The sequence below is a fragment of the Tachypleus tridentatus genome, chromosome 11 (assembly GCF_004210375.1).
Source record: "Tachypleus tridentatus isolate NWPU-2018 chromosome 11, ASM421037v1, whole genome shotgun sequence".
Taxonomy (NCBI): Eukaryota; Metazoa; Arthropoda; class Merostomata; order Xiphosura; family Limulidae; genus Tachypleus; species Tachypleus tridentatus.
Window position 1 is genome coordinate 41,851,803 of NC_134835.1, and position 23,327 is coordinate 41,875,129.

General features: G+C 35.3%; 1 protein-coding gene across 4 annotated transcripts in view; it reads left to right on the forward strand.

Annotated features, from left to right (window-relative positions):
- Window positions 1-5,834: 5,834 nt before the first annotated feature.
- LOC143232022 (uncharacterized) overlaps window positions 5,835-23,327 on the forward strand; it is an 80,224-nt gene continuing 62,731 nt past the window's right edge. For 3 of the 4 annotated variants that reach the window (XM_076467006.1, XM_076467008.1, XM_076467007.1), the window contains exons 1-2: window positions 5,835-6,249; window positions 8,033-8,118. In XM_076467006.1, coding sequence (XP_076323121.1) covers window positions 6,205-6,249; window positions 8,033-8,118 — 131 coding nt within the window. In that variant the 5' untranslated portion in view covers window positions 5,835-6,204. The remainder of the gene's footprint in view (window positions 6,250-8,032; window positions 8,119-23,327) is intronic. The other variant, XM_076467009.1, reaches the window with a different exon arrangement.

A 23,327-nucleotide genomic window follows, 5' to 3' on the forward strand; every position in this document is an offset into this window, starting at 1 on the left:
TATATAAAGTGACTGTCAATCCCACTATTCGTTGGTAAAAGAGTAGCCCAAGAGTTGGTGGTGGGTGGTGATAACCAGCTGCCTTTCCTCTAGTCTTACACTGCTAAATTAGGGATGAATAGCGCAGATAGCTCTCATGTAGCTTTGCGCGAAATTCAAAACTTACTGCTTAAGTCCTAAATCTAATTACATGTAAAAGAAAGTGACAATTTGATATCGAATTTTCAAGTATTTAGACAAGGGTGATAGAATCTGATGGATAAACTTGAGTGAATAAATTTCGTACTGAACTTTATTGAAAATAGATTTTCGTGAAAGCTGACGATTTTATTGTGTGCTTGTTGCCTTTCGCTGAGCACCCCGTTTGGCACAACAGTAAGTCTACGGATTTACAACGCTAAAAATCAACGGCTCGATTTCCTTCGGTGAACGCAGCAAATAGCTCGATGTGGCTTTGCTATAAGAAAGCACACAGACATCCTTTAGTGAGAACGTTAAAGTTTATTCTAAGTCACTTTTCAATTTCATAACCATATCTGTACGTTATGAGAAATAATATTTAATTTTAGAATGATTATGGAAAAAAAAGTTTGAATCGACTATAGTGCATTAATAGCTGATGAAATGGGTAATAATCGATTTCAGAAGTCAGCCAGTTTCAGCTGTTTATTTATTATAGACCGTTAGTATTGAACATACATAAATACGAAGTCTCTTACTTCACTTCGGAAATACTTTAAATTACTCGCTATTTCTGAGACTAAAACTCGGTAATTACAAAAAACAACGAGCTCACATCTGCTAGATGACCACGTGTAATGAGGCTTAAAACAGAATGTAGAAAACGAGGCCAGCAGAAGGGCGTGTTCACGTACCACTTACTGTCTTAAAGCTTTGGCAGCTGGTTAGAGTTATTTTTTGGCGACATAACACGACAAATGTGAGATTCAGAATTTATACCAGAAAACTATTGACCTCGTTTAGGATGTCAACGTGACGTACAATGAATCGCGACAAAACAATTAAGTAAAGAAAATCACTTACAGAGAATAATTAGGCCATACCTTATTGATCCATGTTTATCTATTAATAACTTTCTATTTGTAATATTTTGTATTGTCGTTTAATATTTTATAGGATTCACTGAAAGCAAACTGTGGTTTTGCTGATTCCAAAAGTGTTTCTTTTTTATGTTTGTACCTCAAGTGTGAAAAGGAAAAATATTTCGCAGATGAATTAAGGAGAACAACTTTATTGGCATCCTAATGCTCCAAGATTTATAACTATATTAGCAGACTAGCTTGACTCAGAGGAAAATGGCTTTAATTCTTTATTTTCATATTAATTTATTGATCTGCTGTAAAACTTCTTTCTACACAATAAATGTTTGTCTTGTTGTCAAGAGATTATGAGCAAAGAAACAATGAAGGTTCTACGAAGATTTTAGATCATTTTAATACAATTTATTATGAATACAATGATTAGAAGAAAGCTTCACACAGAAAATAATTATAAATAATTGCCTTCTTCATCACATATTATCAAAAAATTCTGGCCGTTTCAAGTTAGGACCAACTGGTCGTCGTTTATGCTAAAAATGTCTATAATGGCCACCTTGGCCTCAGTTTGCGACAACAAAACGAACTCTGAGGTATCGGCCATGTATCTTATGTACCTTCTGCACAAAGTTGTATCTGTACTCCTAGTTGGAGTTTGTAGCTTTGAATATGTGGCGTTTGCTAGAAATTGTTATGTTTGTTACTTCGGCCTCAAAACGGCCTCTGAGGCCGCAACCATATAATCCATGTTTCACCGAATTTGAAACATAAGAAACAGACCCACAGAGGGAGAGAGAGACATTGGTGTTTATATCTATAAGAATAAAAGAGCCTGTAGATGTGTGTGGCTGTCACAGCTTCAAGAGGATAGAACCTATAGACCTGAACCTTTTCCACTCAGGCTAAGAAGATACTGAGGGTGTGCACCTGGGTATTATTTTCTAGTTTAGACTCACAAGTGACTGTGTGAAAGAGCCAAATAATTATTTAGTTAGTACCATAAACAAAAGACTTCTCTCTCATTTGCCTAAACAAGTAAAAAAGTACAAGTCAGTTGACGCTAGTTCAGACACCAATAAGGCTGTCAAATACTCAGCAGAGTTCTTCAAGTCTCTGGAACCATTAGCTGTGCCGAAATCTAATCAAGCGCTCAATAATCTGTTTTTCAGGTACATATACCCACCCATACTCTGCGGTGGAACACGTTTGGCCATCAAGATGCTGGTGCCACATGTCACTGAGGCTAAACTCACGACAGGTCATACCGCAGGACTAGATGTTTTTATTTCATCTGACTTGTCATTTCAATTCAAGCGGTTCCAATTCGCAATTCGACTCAGGGGCAATTACTTACACTTATTGGTCTCAACCTGCAAAGCGCATGTTTTTCTCCTGGTCAACTTTATGTTGGTTTCTCCACGGTTGATGATGGCAAGAACTGTTTCATCGTGGAAACAGATGGAAAAATAACCAACATTGTCTATCTGAATCACAAAAAGATAAAAAATTTGCAAAACACTGTGATAGAAATATGTGACATAAAATTTGATGTGAATATTAACATATAAATAAATAATTCTTAACTTACAGTGAACATTTATATTATATAATAAAATTGATGAATTCTATAGGTTTCTGCGAAATAAAAATCTTTGTTTCAAAGTATACACATATACAATAGGTTCAAAGTATACACATATACAATACCACTCTAATAATTCAAGCAAAGCCGGATACTTTGTCTGGTATGCAGTTTGTAATTATTGTTTGGTTTCGAATTTCGCGAAAAGCTACGCGAGAGCTACCTGCGCTAGCCGTCATTAATTTAGTAGTGTAAGACAAGAGGGTTTTGTTTGTTTGTTTTGAATTAAGCAAAAAGCTACACAATGGGCTATCTGTGCTCTGACCATCGCGGATATCAAAACCCAGATTTTAGCGGTATGAATCCGCAAACACACCACTTTATCACTGGGGACTGACAAGAGGGAAAGCAGCTAGTCATCACCACCCACCGCCAACTATGGGCTACTATTTTACTAACAAATAGTTGGATTGATCGTCACGTTATAACATTCCCACGGCTGAAAGGTCGAGCATGTTCGGTGCGACGGGGAGTCGAACGCCTTAACCCACCCGGCCATGCAGGGCCCAGAAAATATTACTTGTGTTATCTATACTGTTTTCCATATACGGGATTTATTCATCACGTGTGCTCCACTTCTCATATTTATCCATCTTGATGTAACAAAGTTTGTCATGGTGTTACCACAAAACTGAATCAAATCGCTTTCCACATATGTTCAAAATTTAATTTCGATTGATATTCAGGTAAAAAAAGTTGTCTTCAGAACCTTCATTTTTAAAATGAAATATCAGTTAAAGTTATTATATAATAGACAGTCGTGTTTTAGCTTTTTGCTTAAGCAAACCATTAGAGAGTGATGAATGCTTATTACAATAAGTATTTCTACACTTTGCTTTCACTCTGCGCATTAATTAACATAATAATATACCAGTAGCCTAGTTTGATATTCTCATAAGTTGTTATTATAGTCTGTCATCACACAATATTGTACTCATAAACTCATCTCGATTACTACAGCTATAGATATAAAAAGGTAAATTTATTTTCACTCATAATGGCCGTCATTATATGACGTCAGTCCAACAGAATGAGCTCACCTGTATAACCAACGCTACCAATCACGTGATTGAGCGTCATCGTGTAACACCAAAAATGTGAACGGCTTATACAGACAATTTCTTTCGCTACTAACTAACAAACTAACTTAAATTATAAGCTTAATTTAAATAACAAATTAAAAAGAAAAACGGATTTTGGAATATCAAATAATGATAAACTGTTGTCAATCGATAACAGCATCAGGTTATGATTTAAAAAGTACCTAAGTATTTTTCGTTGTGAGGTAGAATTTTTAGGTTAATTTAACTCTGAATATCCTCAATTAGCAATACATTTTACTCCATCATAAATTAGCTTACAGTACATAATCAGTCATGCAAAGTGCATTAAATAATTTAATTTTGATAATAAAAACATAAATAATACACACGTAGAAATATTTCACAGAAATATTTGGTGTTTTTGTCACACATAGAGAGAGAACCCTGGATCTTTTACAAACGTTTCTTCTGCTCTTAAAGAACCCTCATAGTGACAGGGTGAAGTGTTGATGTAGCGGACCTTTTTATAAACAGTTCTGTTATTCCAAAGGAAGGTGTAAACGTATTAGAACTAATCTTTTAGAAACCGTTTTGCTATTTAAAAGAATCCCTATAGAAAACAAATTAAACGTGTTAGTACTGATTTTTAGAATGGTTTTGATATCTAAGAGAACCCCCATTGAAAATGGATTAAACATGTTAATACTGATTTTTAGATACAGTTTTGCTATTTAAGAGAACATTATTTGTTTGTTTGTTTTTGAATTTCGTACAAAGCTACACGAGGGCTATCTGCGCTACCCATCCCTAATTTAGCAGTGTAAGACTAGATGAAAGGCAGCTAGTCATCAGCACCCAACCGCTAACTCTTGGGCTACTCTTTTACCAACAAATAATGGGATTGACCGAACATTATAACGCCCCCACGGCTTAAAGCACGAGCATGTTTGGTGTGACACGGATTCGAACCCGCGACCCTCTAATTACTTTAAGAGAATCCCATAAAAAACGGGTTAAGCATATTAGTACTGATTTTTAGAAACGGTTTTGCTATCTAAGAGAATCTCCATAGAAAAATGGATTAAACATGGTAGTACTGACTTTTAAAACCGTTTTTTATTCCTGTTATAAGAGAATATCCATAAAGATAGGATTAAACTTATTAGAACTGATGTTTCTACCGCTTTATGACATCCACACATAGAAATAGTTAGATAATTAAAAACTAACAAGCTTTATGGTTTTATCCATCGTTAGAGAAATAATTATAGTCGACTTTTTTCACGCTGTTTTACTTTTATAGAAGTATCTCAAGTAATGCGTACAGTGAAACTTCTAGAATCCGAGTCTCGATAGAGAAAGAATAAACCAGTTTAAAACTGGCTCTCACCAGATTTTAACTACCATATGCTGTTTCCAGTGGTTGTAAAAAAAACAACTACTAAACACGTTGTTTCTACGTATTGATAAGACATAATTTATTCATGATTTTTTATCTGTTCTTACCGAAATAATAATAAAAAAGTTTGGTTCACATCTTTAGTAAAAGCAAGCGTTCAAACGTAACCTTCTTGTTAATAGATATGTTCTGTTTAAAAATTAACATCAAAAGCTGATATATATTTATTACGGTATTCTATTTATTGAATTTACTCATCCAGAAGAGGTCATTCCATTTTTAAAGAAAAAATCAATTCCGCTTATATACGTTATTTCATAATCTTCTCGCTGAAAAATTAACATTTCAGTCAGCTTTATAGAGTAACACAGAAGTCTCAAGATGAAATAGTAAATAAACTCTTCAATATTAATAAAATAGTGTTAGCACGTAATCTAACTTTCACGGTAAAGAGTAAATATTTCTTATCTATTTTATAAACTTGCAGTATTAGAAATATCGTTAAAGGTATGGCATCATCTGTTTAAAATGTTAATAGATTTTTTTATGTTTGTTTCAGAGTCCAGCCAACGTAATATTAACAACTCTTCACGAGCGCACAATCCAACATCTCTCTGAATGTGGACATGCGCGGAAACTGCTAGACTACCTGGATCAGGTATATACTTTATTGACTGTTGTGCACCAGAGGATCAACTCTACATTTGTTCTTTTCTCACACGTGCGTCCTGCGTGCGTGAATCTAGTGAGCATGTAACCATCGTGTTTCTCATTTCAAGCTGTTCTTTGACAGGGTCAAACGTTGTATTGATACATACTGAGCTATATTACAATTAGTCTAATGATATTGTTTACCACTCACTGTAACATATTAATACAAAAATTATTAAATGTCTGAATAATGCCTGAAAACGAGTCTCATAAGAAACAGGTTTTACGATAAAATTCTACGATCCAGATAGATCTGTGTTTCAGCTTCAATGGTTGCCCTTTCTTTCTAATACAGTTTTGTGTTTTTTTTTTAAGACCGAGAAAACACGCTTGTCATGTCGAGAACGTCAGATGAAAGAGGGTTTAATACAGTACCTTAAACGACCTGAAACATGGGTAAGTTTTCTTTTGGGCTTAATCTTATTTGTGTTAAAGCCTTCAGTTTTGTATCTTTGTGATATGGCCCTGCGTGAGGCAAGTAAATACATAGCATACTATAACTTTCAACCCATAGTATTTGAGCAGGTTTTTATATATAAATATAATTTATTATGATAATCATTTTGTAATTATGATATATGAAATTTATACAACAAACGAGTGGTTTTTGTAGTAAAAATATATGTTCAGATAATAATTCTGCAGCTATGGGATCTGAAGTCTGTACAGTTAATAGGTTATGAAATATGTATTAACTCGTTTTGATAATGATTCTGTTGTTACGTAGTCACGATTCTGTACAACAAGTGGTTTTTATACATTAAGTCTTCCATTATGCGATACTGTACAACAACTAGTACATTAAAAGATAGTGTTTCGTATCTTCCCATTGCTTTGAAGCTGTATTAATTCTAACTTTCGTACAACCATAGAGGAACATATCTGTATATTGTGTTCCAGAACTCACTCTCTATTCATTTTGAACTCTATAAATTCATCTGTTGTACTATAACACTTCACGGTTCATTTTTCCCTGATTTAGACTTTTCAGGTTCTTAACTACTTGTATTCAGTCTTAATAAATTACAATCCATATTTAGTAATTAACTACTTAACAACTTATATCCACACACAATGAAAAGTTTTTAATGCAAATATGATAATTTGTTACTAACGTATTTAACTAAAATCGAACTTTCTCAGAAGTCTAGCCTATTTCACAAGAAAATTTTCTAACACCATTGTCTGAACACTAATTACTGATAACTAATAAATGTGGATAACTATTAGAATATAGTACTTCAGAAACATATCTTAGATTTGGTTAACATTCTGTTACTGTGTATGTTTTTATTCGTAAATACTTTTTATGATTTCTTTTGTTCTCTTTTTCCTGTGCTCAACCAAAGCAAATATGGCGACAATACAAAAGGAAGCTGAAATCATGGCATGATATCGAAAATTCGATTCAATCGTTTCTACTTAAGGTCTCTTAAGCTAAACGTACTGGTAGAATCCACCCCAGGCGTTGTTTACGGTGTCGAAGTCTGAAGTTTAACCATACCTTTTCTCTCAATAGAGCAAAGAACAAACAAAAAATATAAGAGCAGACAATAGTTGCAAACTCCAGATGGAAAAGACATTTGTAAAAGTGTACATACAATAAGTGTCAGCATTACGAAACTGTTGTTGTTTTATATTACTAAATCAGTTCTGAGAAGTTCTACTAAAAGACATTTGTAAAAGTGTACATACAATAAGTGTCAGCATTACGAAACTGTTGTTGTTTATATTACTAAATCAGTTCTGAAGTTCTACTAAAGACATTTGTAAAGTGTACATACAATAAGTGTCAGCATTACGAAACTGTTGTTGTTTTATATTACTAAATCAGTTCTGAGAAGTTCTACTAAAAGACATTTGTAAAAGTGTACATACAATAAGTGTCAGCATTACGAAACTGTTGTTGTTTTATATTACTAAATCAGTTCTGAGAAGTTCTACTAAAAGACATTTGTAAAAGTGTACATACAATAAGTGTCAACATTACGAAACTGTTGTTGTTTTATATTACTAAATCAGTTCTGAGAAGTTCTACTAAAAGACATTTGTAAAAGTGTACATAAATAAGTGTCAGCATTACGAAACTGTTGTTGTTTTATATTACTAAATCAGTTCTGAGAAGTTCTACTAAATTGATTTTGCATTTTCTTTCTAAACAATCTATATATCATTACAGACCAAATGCGGTCTGTCATCTCTACGAGATAGAACGAGGTGTTCTAGGCTAACAACGTCTTCATACACGAGCCTTGCCGAGCTGACGTAAGTACATTATTATTTTTTTTGTTCCATCTCTCTTTCTCTCAGTCTTTCTATGTTCGTTGTACATAGACATTCAGTAATTTGAAAATCGAATACACTTACTTAATAGTAACTACACCTTTTTTTTCAGCATTACCAATTTTAAGTTTATCTCGAATTTCTAGTTTAAAAGTCAACTTTATTTCACCAGTAAAGTCAGGTCCCTTTGTTTTTTATGTTTATTTATTTTGCAATGCGATTACGTTGTTCACAAACAGAATAGATATTTTTGTATTAAGTGTAATAACTGAGACTACAGTTGTTTCAAAAATATTTTGTTCATAGAACATCGTCTAATTTAAAAGCAGGGTAACGAGAACAAATAATGGTGTCATTTATATACCAGAAAGTTATAATATAGTTAATCACTCCATACGTATTTACTGAAGCTACTTACCGCACTATACTTGTGCATATTTTGCTTTTATCAAACATGTTGAGCTTCTTTCGTTGTTAGAATACTAATTTCCAAAACACGTCATATAAAAATACTTCATTTTCCACCCTTTGTGATCAATTAAGCATTAGATCGATTTGCTCTAATGTAGGAAGCTAATTACAGCGCTGAACGTGTCATATATGTACATGAAACATAGCAATAAAGCGAGTGAAAGTAACTTAAAAAGGACACATTAAACTCAGCTATGGGGAATCAACCTCACTTTTTTTTTGCGTGGCATCTTGAAGATGTTGTATCAATTTGCAGGTTTTCTCTGTGACAGCTTGCACGTATCTCATCCTTATTTGATGTATATCTGTGTCACTACTTTGTGTCGTCTTGTATAAAACTACGAGTATGCCTTAGGGTTCCTCATGTTATGTCACTTTGTGTTACTATCGCATATAGTATGTTGGCCCTATCCGGAATAAATAATTTCATTATGCTTAATAATCGTTGTTTGGCAACATATCGTTATATTAGCTCAATGTGCTTCCTAACTCAAGTGCAAATGAACTTAATCTAGTTAGGCGACAATAGTTGTTGTTCACGGGACTCGTGATACAGCTAGACCACTACTATGTCTGTCGCGTACAAGCTCTTCTGATGGGCCCTCATATTGGTGGAAAGGCCTCGTTGGCACTGAGTATGTGCAGATGTGGTGTAGTTGATATACTATAACATATACTTTGCTTTCACTCATAAGTTCTTAGAAGTGCATATGTCCAGTGACATCCCAAGCAAGCAAGAGGTCCTAAGCAGCGAGTTAATCAGACCATACAATTTCGTAGCGCATTAATGTCAGTCTAATTAAAAATGTGTTTATTTATTTGGAGCAGCACAAAGCCTACACTGTCGCTGACGTTGACAGTGTTTGAAACCGGCGTTGCATATGTCCTGGCTGTGCAATATCACCTTACTGTTACTTTGCTGGGTGTGTCGCATTTGATATATCCTCACAACGTCACTTTGTGTACTTCTTTGATACGCCATTTTCATAGGTGTCACAATTCATACATTCATATCTTGGTATTCACGCTCTGTTATCTGTATATTTTCGATTTATCTTTCGTTCGTTTCGTCATAAATAACCGTATTGTTTCATATGACCCAAAAATAATATTATGGTTATGTCTTTCATCTACGAAATGTTCATGGCCGTTACAGAATGTACGTTATTGCTGTATGACACTATTGTGCAACTAGCACACACACATGTATATGTTTCCTTGCACGTGTATCCCAAATAACATTGTTCATGTTTCTGGTGACATCATTGGTATGTACTAGTGAGTCACGTGGCTGTCTCGCTTATGCTATAAATAAACACGTCAGTTTCTTCAATGTATCTTAAAAACAGTAAAAAAGTAAAAACAGTTGTTTTTATTTACTATATCATTTTTAATGATGTTATGCATCATTGAAACAAACAAAGGTTTCATTACAGCACTAACAAACGACACGAAAAGGAGATCCTCAATGTCCAAACGTATTCAAACAGTGAGAGAAATTATTTAGTGTCCTATCTTAATTAGGCCCGGCATGGCCAGGTGGGTTAAGGTGTTCAACTCGTAATATGAGGGTCGTGGGTTCGAATCACGGTCGCACCAAAACATGCTTGCTCTTTCAGCCGTGGGGCGTTATAATGTGCGGTCAATCCCATTATTCGTTGGTAAAAGAGTAGCCCAAGTGCTGGCGGTGGGTGGTGATGACTAGTCTTACACTGTTAAATTAGGGACAGCTAGCGCAGATAGCCCTCGTGTAGCTCGAAATTCAAACAATATTTATTAATTTTATTTTCTCTTTCACAATTTTATGATTTTCTCATATAATTTTGTTTTCACGTTTTGTTTTCAAAATATTCCAACTAATACGTCCACGAGTTTACCAATGCTGTACTTATGCTGAAAACGGTCGAATAATTCGATTTTGTCGTTTTTGTTTGACGTAGCTATGTGTGGTAAGCTCAATTTTAAAATAAAAATGTGTTTCCAAAAGCTTACAAAGTCGACGCACCATATTTCTCTTTGGTTGTTACATAACAAAAATAAACATGAGAATACATTTTTGGTGCACGTGAAATGTTTCTCACTATAGAACCACAATAGTCTATTATTAAGTGAAAGATCAGTAACAATGCTAGTTATTAATGCAAGACACTAATTACTGATACGACAAAACGGGAAAAATATCTAAGAAATGTGTGTGAAATAAGTCAGACTCGACCAGAAATGAAAGAAAGAAATGACGTATCGAAGAGGTCCGATAAATCCCCTCCTCAGGCTGTACTGTTTTTATTTCTTCAATTATTTGACAAACTTATTTTATGGATTGTTTTTATTTACAGTGGATTATTTAATTAACTATATCACAAGGCAACATGTATGCAGATATAATAACCAAGATGTTTTGTTTTTCTTATGTGTATAAGGTTGAAGATTAAAGTATATATACGTCACTGTAAAAAAATGGACACAAACGTTTCACTGAGACACAAAAACACTTTTATTGAACAACCAAAAAACATCTCAAACTAGCACATGGATTTTTTTTATAATTACTTTGATTTATCCAAACACAGAAACTTGCACTAAACATGGGAACCTGCTGTTCACTAAACTTGATTATTAAGTAAAGAAACCTACACGAAACATGGATTAATACCGTTCGCTAGACCTTTGTATTAAGTACAAAAACCTGCACTAAATATGGGAACCTGTTACCCACTAAACTTTATTATTAAGTATAGAAACCCACACCAAACAAAGGTACCAGGTGTTCTCTAGGTCTAGTTGTAATGTACAAAAGCCTACATTTTGAGAACTGTATGAATAAAAATAAGTTCCTGAACTAAAGTATTAAAAGTTTTTAACTTATATATCTGGAAATCAATATATGTGTAGTAGAGTAACCGTTCTTAATTAATTAGGGACTGTAAATTTATCGTTAGGTACTGAAACTCTAACGTATCATATGCTCCTGTGCTATTATACTATAATGAAACTATTTGCTTATATATATGATACTGAAAAAAAATTTTATTACGTGATGTGCAGCCCCAACGTCGCGAAATGTTTATCCTGTGTACAAGTAGCTTTGCAATAGGGGTCACGATTTTCCCGTTTCGCCTCTACTTCCCGCCAGGGAGAACTTTATTTTTCTTCATTCGAATGTACAGAAAAAAATTGGGCAGCTGAATTTACTGTGTGTAACGAAGTAAAACGAAAGTGAAGAGATCACATACGTTTACGAAGTTATAAAGCGATGAATAGCATCAGAAACAGTTCTGTATTATCAGTGTTTCAGTAACTTATGAGTATTCAAGCCATTTGTGGACGGAAATCGCGAAAAACTTGAAACTGTTCTTGAAGCGATGCTATTTGTTTACAAACACGCAGGGTGCATATATGACGTTATGAATACGTCCCATGAAGATCAAATTGTTTTTCACGAATACAGAGTTACAAAGCAATGAAAAGCACCATTACCGTTAATTAACACGTCGCTCAGCAATAGCTAACTAAAAGTTTTTGTCTTTTGAGATTGTATAGTGATTACTATATAAGGTTGTAAATCGCTCATAGCCACCATGCACTGTCATCCTTACCAATTGCTGACACCCCAAGTTAGCACTGGTGCCACGAATAATCACCTAGTCAAAATAAAATACAATAAATCACTGGATAAAGTATTAGAAGCTCTCTTTAAGTTCGTATTGTACCAAGATGTTTAAAATGTAATTCTTTATGTATATTTTGTACAAAAGTTGTCATGTTATTGCTGCATTTAGAACTGGTATAGTTAAACTTTGAATAAATTAATAAAAAAAATTTAAATCTAACATTGTATAATTGTGATAACTACCTGTATTCGTTTTCTTTAACTTGTCTCAGTAATTAGTCTAGTGGTATACTCTTTTAAAACGTAATTAATTATAATCTATCAGTTAATCCAATAACCCTCAATGCAGGCGGTTTTACAAGAAATACAATGCGAAGTACAAAGAGGTATTGAAGTGCCAATAGACTCAAACAATATTTCTCTTTCTTCACCAAATCTAATAATGCACTTTAAGAAAAATGTGCCTATTGTAGACAAGGACACTTAGCATTCTGTAGTTGGCTTATCTGTGAAGACCGGATTTATAATAAGGATAAAGACAAGATGACTTCATTGCATAAAGTCTAGGCAAAATCTCCTCAAAAGACCAATTTCGATTAAGTTTCACAGATCTTCTCAGAAGGTCCTATTACCATATTACAATTCAAGTTTTGTTAACAGAAAGGGGAGACCAGGGTTTCTGATTCTTCTGTTTTTACACATAACCAGTATCCCACTAAGACTTGTTCAATAAATTATACAGCAAATAGTTGAGAGATAACTACAGTTAAACTCTGAGCTTGAGCCTTCTAATACAAGAGAAAAGTTCTAGGACCATGGTTAAAGGATTTAAGATTTGTTACGTGTTGTTCTGAGGAAAACAAAAACTGTACATTTTTTATTATGTAAATAAATACGTATGCATATTATGTTTGAGAGAGGAGTTTAGTTTATAGCACCTACATATCAGTTTTGCAAAATCAATATACATCTAAGCATAAATAGTTTCTCTTGTTATACTGGATTATTTCTAAACCCTTTAATACTTAATAAGTAGTTCAGTCTAAATAAAACTGTAATAAAAAGAACATAGATATTATTTTTGCCTCTAGTGTAAAATAAAATTTTGTTTCGTTATTCTGCTCTATTAACAAGCAGTGATAGCTGTTCAAATAATTTTATATAGACAAAAATGGTAAACAGAGAATATAGAAGTCAGCTATACAAAGAGTGATATTTAAAAAAAACCACAAAACAACTGGTATATAGGGTTAAAACCCGTAAGAATGTAAAGTAAAAGTGGGTACGTTAAACATGAAAAAAACGGGAATACTTGACTCACGTTTTATGGCAACTAGAATAAACAACCACGTCGATATAAAGAGTCCAAGTTTTCCTATAGTTCTAGGTTTTAATCCATTAACCCTCCAGAAACTTCATACAACCTAAGCAATTTTTTTTATAAATCCAAGCCTAAATCTGAATACTTATAATGAAGTTTGTTTTGATTACATTTATGAAAGGTAAAGGTCCTATAATTAAGGTTAATCACGACTTTCGTTAATATTAATGGTACTGCTAATGTATTTTAGTCACCAGATGCCAGTCTACGCCCCAGTGATTCAGAGAACTGATGTAGACTTATAGCAATGTAATTTATTAATTGAATTGGTATATTATTTTCCCAAATGAAATCTAGTCTCGTTTAACAAATGAAATGTTAGTGTTTTCTAATAACACTAAGTGGACTGGTAGTTTATTCAATAATGTGCTATTTTTTGTGGTCAAACTTACCTGGTCTTATGGTAAAGTTGTTAGAAAATAACGCTGATCAAGCTGTACTGGTCTACTGGCCAAGTAGGTGTTATGTTAACGTTTTATTGATACAATAAAGCCAATATAATAATTTAATGAATGAAGTATTAAAGTTTTAGTTTTCTGATAAGATGACCTGCTCTGATCATTTAATACTGATCTTTCTGGCTTGAAATCAGTCTTGTTTGCTATTTAAGGAGTAAACGCTATGTTTTTTTACACATGTAACATTAATCTGAATTTAAATGATTTAATGACGTATTAACTAATCTGATCTGATGAGCTAAATGAAAGTACAGAGTCACGTGATAAGCAGGTGTCTATCTGTCTTGTGTTTAATCTGTAGATGCGGCTGACCTTGCTTTAAACCAGAAAACAACGACAACAGGCTAGTAAACTACCCTTGAAACTAATTTTAGATACGAGACCTCTCTTTCTTAAGATATATATATACACATCTAGATTTTTAAAGAGCATAGAGCAAAATGACAACAGTATATCAAGGAATGGAGTTTTTAGTTTACACATGGAAGTGTAGAAACAGACTCTTAAGACCATGCCACAAGCCTAACCACTCAACAAAGACGGCGTTGTACTAAGAGCTTTTCAAGACAAGCAGTCTGCTCTAATTGCTTAGTTAGCGTTCTGCCAACATTTCTCTATATTAGTTGATTTTTCACATAAATTAATTAGTTCGTTTTATGGTAGCGTTTTTCTTCTGGGAAATGTATTTTGTAAACATGTTTCTCTCAGAAAGACAAGTTGATAATGTTTTTTCCAGGAAGACTATCTGACAACATTTGTCTAAAGAAGACAATCTGATAATGTTTTTCTCACGAAGATTGTCTTATAGATATCTTTATCAGAAAGACAACCTCGTAACATATCTTCCAGGAAGGTTACCTGATAACGTTTTCTTTAGGGAAGATAATACGGTCTCATGTTTCAGTTGTGTAGTAGTGATCTTTTAGAGAACACAACTGAAATGGGCGTTTCTCTTCAAACGTATTTAACATCTGATCTTAATGGCATGTCGATCAGGTTACTGATATATCATTTAAAGAGTAAATCCCTTAGTAACACAGTAGTATTTTAGGGGCTTGTATTAGTCCTTCAGGTAAAGAAATTCTTAAATAGCAGAATAAATTGTAAGTAGGCCTAAAATCAGTAGGTTATTATTCTACTTATCCTTTTTATTACTTCTGGCTGTGGGTGTTTAAAATATCTGTACTGTGGATTCAAGTGGCTATTGATAAAGCGTTGCCATTATCCATTATCCATATCGTTTTAATTCCCCATTTTCATTCGATATTTAAGCGCCACTATTGAGACTTATAATATATTCAAATCAAGTGTAAATTATCATATTAATCAAATACACAAAAGCGTGTCAGATCACTACATTTTACATAAATAAACACTGATCGTGTATAAATTAGTTTACCAAGAACTATTTTTAAAACATGGTATGAGCTTTTTCTTTACTGTGTGCTCTGTTCTTTACATCAGATTACCTGTCACTTTGCAAGTTTTATCTTATTTTGTCGTAAAACTTTTAACAACTCAAAGAAATTTAATTGAAGCTGAAAGAGGTCACGAAGCAAGATAAAATATTTTATTACAATTATTTAAACATTTCTACACTTTTGGAAGAAATTGGTGCCCGACAACGAACTCAGTTTTTAGGGTATAGAAACAAGTTCGTTACCATCGTAACTTTAGACAACAAACGTACTTACAAATACAGTATCAAGCAAGTTACACGTGTTCCATTCATTCATTTGTAATGTGGAAAACAAACACACCTGTAAAACACAAACTTACCAATTTAGGGAATTACAAGTGCTCTTTTTCTCCAGTCTAGGGGCGTAGATCCTGGGGGGATGGGAGATACATCCCCCTCTACAGTTTGCTCTGTTCCATTGCTTTATTGCATCACAGGCCTACAAATTGTGTGTTTGTTCTTGTGATTCTCGTGTTCTTACCAATCGAATTACATAATTAGGCCTAGATGTAGGCTTTTTCAGTAGCCGAAATGTACATCTTTAATATAGGCGTGCTTCTAAGCTTTTCGATCTAAGCGTTAGTTCGTACGTATTAGTCAGTAGACCTAAATATACATGCAATGCTTGCAAGCATCTAACTACGTCTTGTACGTAGTGTAAGATTAAGTAAAATTTTCATCACAACAGATTGAACAGAGCATCAAATTTGAAAATATTACTCCCAAGCGTAAACTTCTGTGATCTACATCTGGCAAGCCATTTGTAGCTTGTACCTGCATCAATCTTATGTGTATATTGTACGGTTTTCCTACGCCATTTGTTCTTATGCATGTCTAGCCAGTTTTATTGTCGAACGCCTTACTCTCCTTAGCTGCCAAAGCCACTGTGTGTTTAGTGTACAGTTAACGACAGGTTCGGACCGCTCGGATCCAGACGCGCCCTACATCACCCCCATCCGCTCCCTTTAGACTGAGCCTCGATTTTACAACAGGGCTCATTAGACCTATGTTTGTGGCCCTCATTAATACATGAAATTTCGGATTATCACCGCCCTATAATAAAGTGCTGGTGCTTTATGGTAAAAGAACAATATATTCTCTTGTCATAGATAGTAAAAATATTGTATTTTCTTGTATAATTAGAACACAGAAGGAGCGATTTCAACGGCATGAAGCCTCTACTCAAATTGTATTGCTAGTTTTTGTTTAGGTGTTTTTATTTAATAGACGTGCTTATAGTCATTATATCACAACGTGTTTGCCTTTTGATGAGCTTTAACAGGAATATAATATATTTGTGATTGTTTAAGTATTTACCGATAATCTTGCAATTACTTGTTTTGTAACTAGCACACATTATTGTCCCAGCGATGCCCAGGTGGTCAGTCGGCTCGGTAGTCACTGTGAGGTTCGCGCGTTCGACTTAAATACATTGTACGGTTCAATCCTACTTCCATTTTGTTCTATCTTCGTTTGTTGTACGTTAGAGTTTTTCAATAAAGACTGTATTTTAGCCTGTTGAGTCATCTGGGAAACAGATTCCAAGTACGACAGCAAGCGTCTGAAACTTTCCGATATTAGACAGTTCTACAAGCCAGTTACTGGTACTACAAGTGACAATGCAGATAATCCAACAACCTCAAGCAAAGGAATAGAAACTTGCCATACAGAGGAAATACCATATTCGTCAGAGGATGAGTCTGAAAATGCTTGTGCAACTATTGCACATCATGAACCACCAGATAGTTGTCAAACAAATTTGTGCAGTAATGAAAAATCTGACACTCCACAGATAAAGTGTGGAAAGCCATATCATCCAGACACACAACTAATACCACGACAGAAAGCAAAATCTCAAAATCTCAACTTCCAGGGCAAGTGATTTGATGAGTTCCCATGGCTGCACTTCGACAATCAGACTCAAAAAGTCATATGCTTTCATTGTGCCAAGGTAGAAAATAGAGGCCTTTTTACAGGGAAGTTGGAGAGGCCAGTGGAGTATACCTTCATATCCCCGTTTTTGCAACTGGAAAAAGGTAAAACAGAAATTCAACGAACACCAATCCTCATCTCAGCACAGATTCGCTATATCTCCAGAAGGTTCACTTGATGTAACTCCAGTGACTGTCCAGCTACACGATGGAAAAACGAAGCAGCAGGAAGAATGCAAAAGAAGTCTAGCCAAAATATTCAGAAGTTTACGTTTCTTACTGCGTCAAGGTTTAGCATTACGTGGACATACTGATACGGAGGGGACCTTCCTGCAGTTAATGAAGCTCCTGGAAGAGGAAGATCCTGAGTTGACGGCCTACTTGTCAAAGAAAACCACATTCATATCACCCCAGGCTCAGAATGAAATAATGAACATGTTCAGTCGTCAAATACTGAGGAACATAGCACCAAAGTCCAGCAAAGTAAAATCTTTGCATTAATGGTTGATGGCACTCAAGATGTTATAGGTGCCGAACAGGAAGCAATATGTGTACGATACGTAGATGAAAACGATGAGACATTTCTTGGTTTGTACAGTGTTTCCAATACAACTGGTGAAACAATATCCTCGACTATACTTGATGTACTGACTGGACTCAATTTACCACTGTCAGGATTAAGAACACAAACCTATGATGGAGTCGCTAACATGAGTGGTGCGTACAGTGGATGCCAGGCAAAAATAAAAGAGAAGCAACCGTCAGCTTTGTTTTTTCACTGCGGAGCACACAAGGCTAATTTAATAATGCAACATGCAGTTGAAGCTTGTGAATGTGTTCGAGATTCTATTCAGTGAGTACACGAACTTGGTGTCTTGCTTCAGAGGTCAGGCAAATACAAGACAATCTTTGAAAATATTGTATCGTCAGACAGCCACAATGGTCTAGTCAAATACATCCACCCACTGTGTCCAACACGCTGGTTGTGCCAGCTATCTGCAATTACATGTGCTAATGATCACTACAGTGACATTGTTGATTCTTTGTCTGAATTAGCAAATGAAAAATCGGATGTAGCAGTGAAAGCACGAGGTTTGCTGGACAGATTTGACAAAGAAAAGACAGTTTTAGGATTGTTGATGGCTCAGCATCCATTAGCTGCATTAGAGGAACTAAACCGTGCATTCCAAGCAAAATCAGCGACAGAATCTGGCATGATTGAAGAATTTGCAATGACAGTTGAGCAATTGCGGGTATTGCGAACAAAGGAAAATTTCAACAAGATATTTGATGAAGCTGAGAAAAAAGGTAACTTCCCTAGATCTGGTGCCTATTGAACTACCACGCATTCGCAGACTCCCCCAGAAGGATCACAGGTGTTGACTCAGCACACCATTCTGCAACAGCTAGAGATTACTACAAAAGCCAATATTTTGAATTTGTGGACACAGTCACAGAACATCTGGCCAATAGATTCAATGCAGACAACAATGATTTGAGGCAATATCTGGCACTTGAGAACATGATCACATCTGGCAAGATTGACAACTCGGTTATAAACTTCTATCCAGAAATCTCTGCACAACGGCTCGAGTTTCAGTTGCCCATGTTCAAAGGAACAACAAAAGCAGTGTCTCTGAAAGGTGTGAAGGATGCTTACTGTAAAATGCATGAAACAAGCCAGCAGATATTTAGTCAAGTGTTTCTTCTCATGAAAATTTTGCTTGTATGTCCAATATCCAGCTGCGAATGTGAACGCAGCCTTTCTCATTAAGACGGTTGAAGACGTGGTTAAGGTCAACTATGTCTCAGTGCCGCCTCAACCATGTGGCAGTTTGCCATATTCACAAAGATGAGGTGGACAAGATATATATAGAAGAGCTTATGAAATAATTCATAAACAGATCATCACAAAAGAGGTCTACGTTTGGGAACATGTAGACTAGACGACTAAATGAATTTTACTTCAATGAAAAGCATGAATAATTATGTGCTACATTGTATTGATGTGTAATTTTCAAGAGTTCGCAAAGACATTTTAATTATTTTTTATCAAACAACATTAACAGTATTTCAGTAGATATTAACTTATCAAGGATAATTACTAATTTTATTAATATTTGAAAACATAATTCATGCAATGAAAGTTATTAGTAACCTTGTCAAGTATAATGGTCATCTTTTATACTGTGCAGTGTGCAGGAATAAATTCATGTGGCAGTTACTTTGTGACACATTTGTCTTTATTCTATTAACATTTTGAAAACTGTTCACAACACCTCACTTATACAAACCTACATGGAAACCTTGAAGTATCGTGGCAACAAGATTACTCTGTAACTGCATGTTTACAGCTGCGTAATACTGTTTTGTTCAATAACAGAAGAACGTGATTTGTCTGCTGTATCATTCGACAGTAGCAGTGGCGAAGGTATCTAATATAAAGCGTCATTATGAGTCGAAGCATAAAGATTTCCACAACGTTGTCGGTGATGAACGAACAGCTCGAACTGAATCTCTGTGGCGGTCGCTGAATCACCAGCAGAACGTTTTCTCAAAGCAGTCAGCAGATTTAGGTGCAGCATGTGAGGTCAGTTGCGATATTTCGTTGATGATAGCGAAATCTGGCCGACTGTTCACTGATAGTAATTTTGTCAAGCAATGTATGACTACTGCATCGGAAAAGTTGTGTCCGGAAGCAGTTCGCAAGCTACAGACGGTGACTTTGAATCGTATGACAGTTCAACGAAGAATTTCACACCTCTCAGCAGACGTGACAAGGCAGCTTACAAATAAAGCAACCAACTTTGCTTACTTCTCTTTGGCGGCAGACGAGTCGACTGACATCAGATCAACAGCACAGCTACTAGTTTTTGTTCGTGGTATGTCGTCATCGTTCGATATCACAGAGGAACTAATTGGCATGGGTTTCACGAAGGGTCAGACAACTGGGTCTGCTCTATTCGAGGAGACAGTACTGCTGTGTAGTAGTGTTTCATTGGATTTCACGAAACTGGTAAGTGTGACAACTGATGGAGCACCAGCCATGACTGGAGAAAGTTGTGGGCTGGTAGCACTGTTGATGAAGCAGAACAGACAGTTGGTAAAGTTGCACTGTATTATTCACCAACAGAACCTGTGCAGTAAAGAACCTGGTTTTCAGGCACTGATGGCATTGGTGACGAAAACCATTAATTTCATCAAATCACGAGGACTTAATCAACGTCAGTTTCGAAGTCTTTTGAAGAAATTGATTGAGACTATGGTGACCTTGTGTATCACTGTGAAGTACGCTGGCTGAGTCGAGGGAAGATGCTCAGAAGATTTTGGGAGTAGATTGATGAGGTGATAGAATTCCTCAGAAACAAGAACAAAGACACAGAGGTGATTTCCATGACTGATCCAGCATGGCAAGCTGATTTGATCTTTCTGGTCGACATAACACAACACTTAAATGATCTGAATTTAAAGTTTCAAGGAAAAAATCAGCTTGTCTGTCAGCTTGCAAACCACGTCTCAGCTTTCAGGACAAAGTTGCAGTTGTTCAGGCAGCAAACAGCATCAGGCAACTTCGTGCACTTTCCCACTTTTCAGTCACAGCTACAGAAGAATCAGGACATTGACACACAAGTTTATGTTGGGAAGCTAGATACCTTGATTCAATCCTTCAACTCTCGGTTTCATGACTTTGACCAAGGCAGATTGTTGATGAAACTTTCTGCTGATCCGTTCAGTGTGTCAGTGGATGACTTATCAGCAGAATATCAGCTCGAACTTACTGAGCTCCAGACATCTGATGAACTGCGTGCTATTTACCAAGAAAATAGTTTGCTTGACTTCTACAAAACGATGCTTGATACATATGGTAATCTTAAAGAGAACGCACTTGTCCACACCAGCATGTTTGGCAGGACGTACTGCTGCGAACAGGCTTTCTCGCATATGAAACTGAACAAAAACAACACTCGCAATAAGCTGACTGATGATCATCTGGATGCAGTCTTGCGTCTTTCAACGTCAAACATCAAGCCGGACATTTCTAAGCTCGTAGATGACATGCAGCAGCATCCATCGCACTGACTTTGTGATAGTTGACGTATCATAACATTTCTTAGAAATGTGCAAACTCTTTGATGTAATCGTTATTTGTTCTTAAATGTGATGTCCATCTTGTATGAAACAACTGTGGGACGATTTTAATCTTCACTTTTTGTAGCCCCCAACGGTTACAAGAAGTCTGTTTGTGACCCCGAACTCAAAAAGTTTGTGCACCACTGATCTAGATGCTGACTAGCATAACTAAGCATCAAACTTGTCATTTTACTTCCTGTACTGGTTAGCTAAAAACTTATGTCTCTAAAAGGCGTTTTGCAAACAACTTTTCCTGTATGAATTCGATAGTTCTTAGTTTTATAGTGTGGATTGAAATACCATAATTATGTATGTTTTACGGAATTTCGACATATTTTGTCAGTAATACGTAAAACAATAAATTGTATTAAAAAACAATTATTCAACGTTAGCTAATGAAAATAATATTAAACTTCAACCCCTTGGAACACTTTTAAGAAAAGAATTGTACAACGGTTTGTTTTTTGGAATTTCGCGCAAAGCTACTCGTGGGCTATCTGCGCTAACCGTCCCTAATTTTGCAGTGTAAGACTAGAGGGAAGGCAGCTAGAAATCACCACCCACCGCCAACGCTTGGGCTACTCTTTTACCAACGAATAGTGGGATTGATCGTCACATTATAACGCCCCCACGGCTGAAAGGGCGAACATGTTTAGTGCGACCGAGATTCAAACCCGCGACCCTCTGATTACGAGTCGAACGCCTTAACCCATCTGGCCATGCCGGGCCATTGTGCAACATTCGCTAATCCAAAGATAAGGCAACAAACAGTTTTCAAATGATAAGCTAAACTTTAAATAATAAAAAGTAAAAATATAATTCGATATAACATTCCTAAAGTGAGACCTCAAAAATGTTTACGTTTGTATAAAAAAATAACAATTAATTAATTTATAATATTATATATAAATACTCGATACTTTTTGTTATGCAGAAAGTCCCAAAAAACACATATAAGTGTCACTTCGTGCAGTGTTTCTTCATCATAATATAGAAATGTTATTTGTGGATCTAAGATGAACCAGACAGAAGTCTAGCTCAATAGTTTAACGTGAATCCGACATGACATGCCTACCAAAACTATCACATCTTCTGAGAAGTGGAGGGTAATCACGTGTATGAGGGCGTTCCCATTATAAACATGTGCTAAGCACAGAGTACGTGCACCATATCAGATGAAATGGGAGACAGAGTCTATTTATCTTAGCTGGTAATGCTACTATCTGTATAAAATAGGCTACAATACACTGCATTTTCTAAAATTAGTATAGATTTGTGTCACGTGAAAAGGACGGTATTCAGTGTAGACGACACTGGCCGAGTAGCTGAGTACGAGTTTCTATAGAATCTTTGAATTCGTTACAGGTAGAATGAATCTTAATTAATATGTAAGTGAACAGTAGGTGCAATCCTCGTACTGAATTTTTTTTTTCATGTTTAAAAAACAATCTACGCTGTTTCGGACTTATTTCTCTGTTTGTTATTAGAAAGATGAAAACAATTAAGTGAACCTTTACTGTAATATCATCGTGCATTCTGCGAATGCACAGCACAAAAACACACGTGTTATTAAGATTAAATAGCTGAAGTTTTACTTCAGAATTACACAACCACGTGGCTTATATTACTGTATTATATAATATATAAACAAACGCTGAATCTCAGTTCATTCCGACATAACTTTTGTTACAAAATTCTTATTACAAACTCCGGCTAAGAAAGTTAAGTCGTGAAAGTTCTTAATAATATG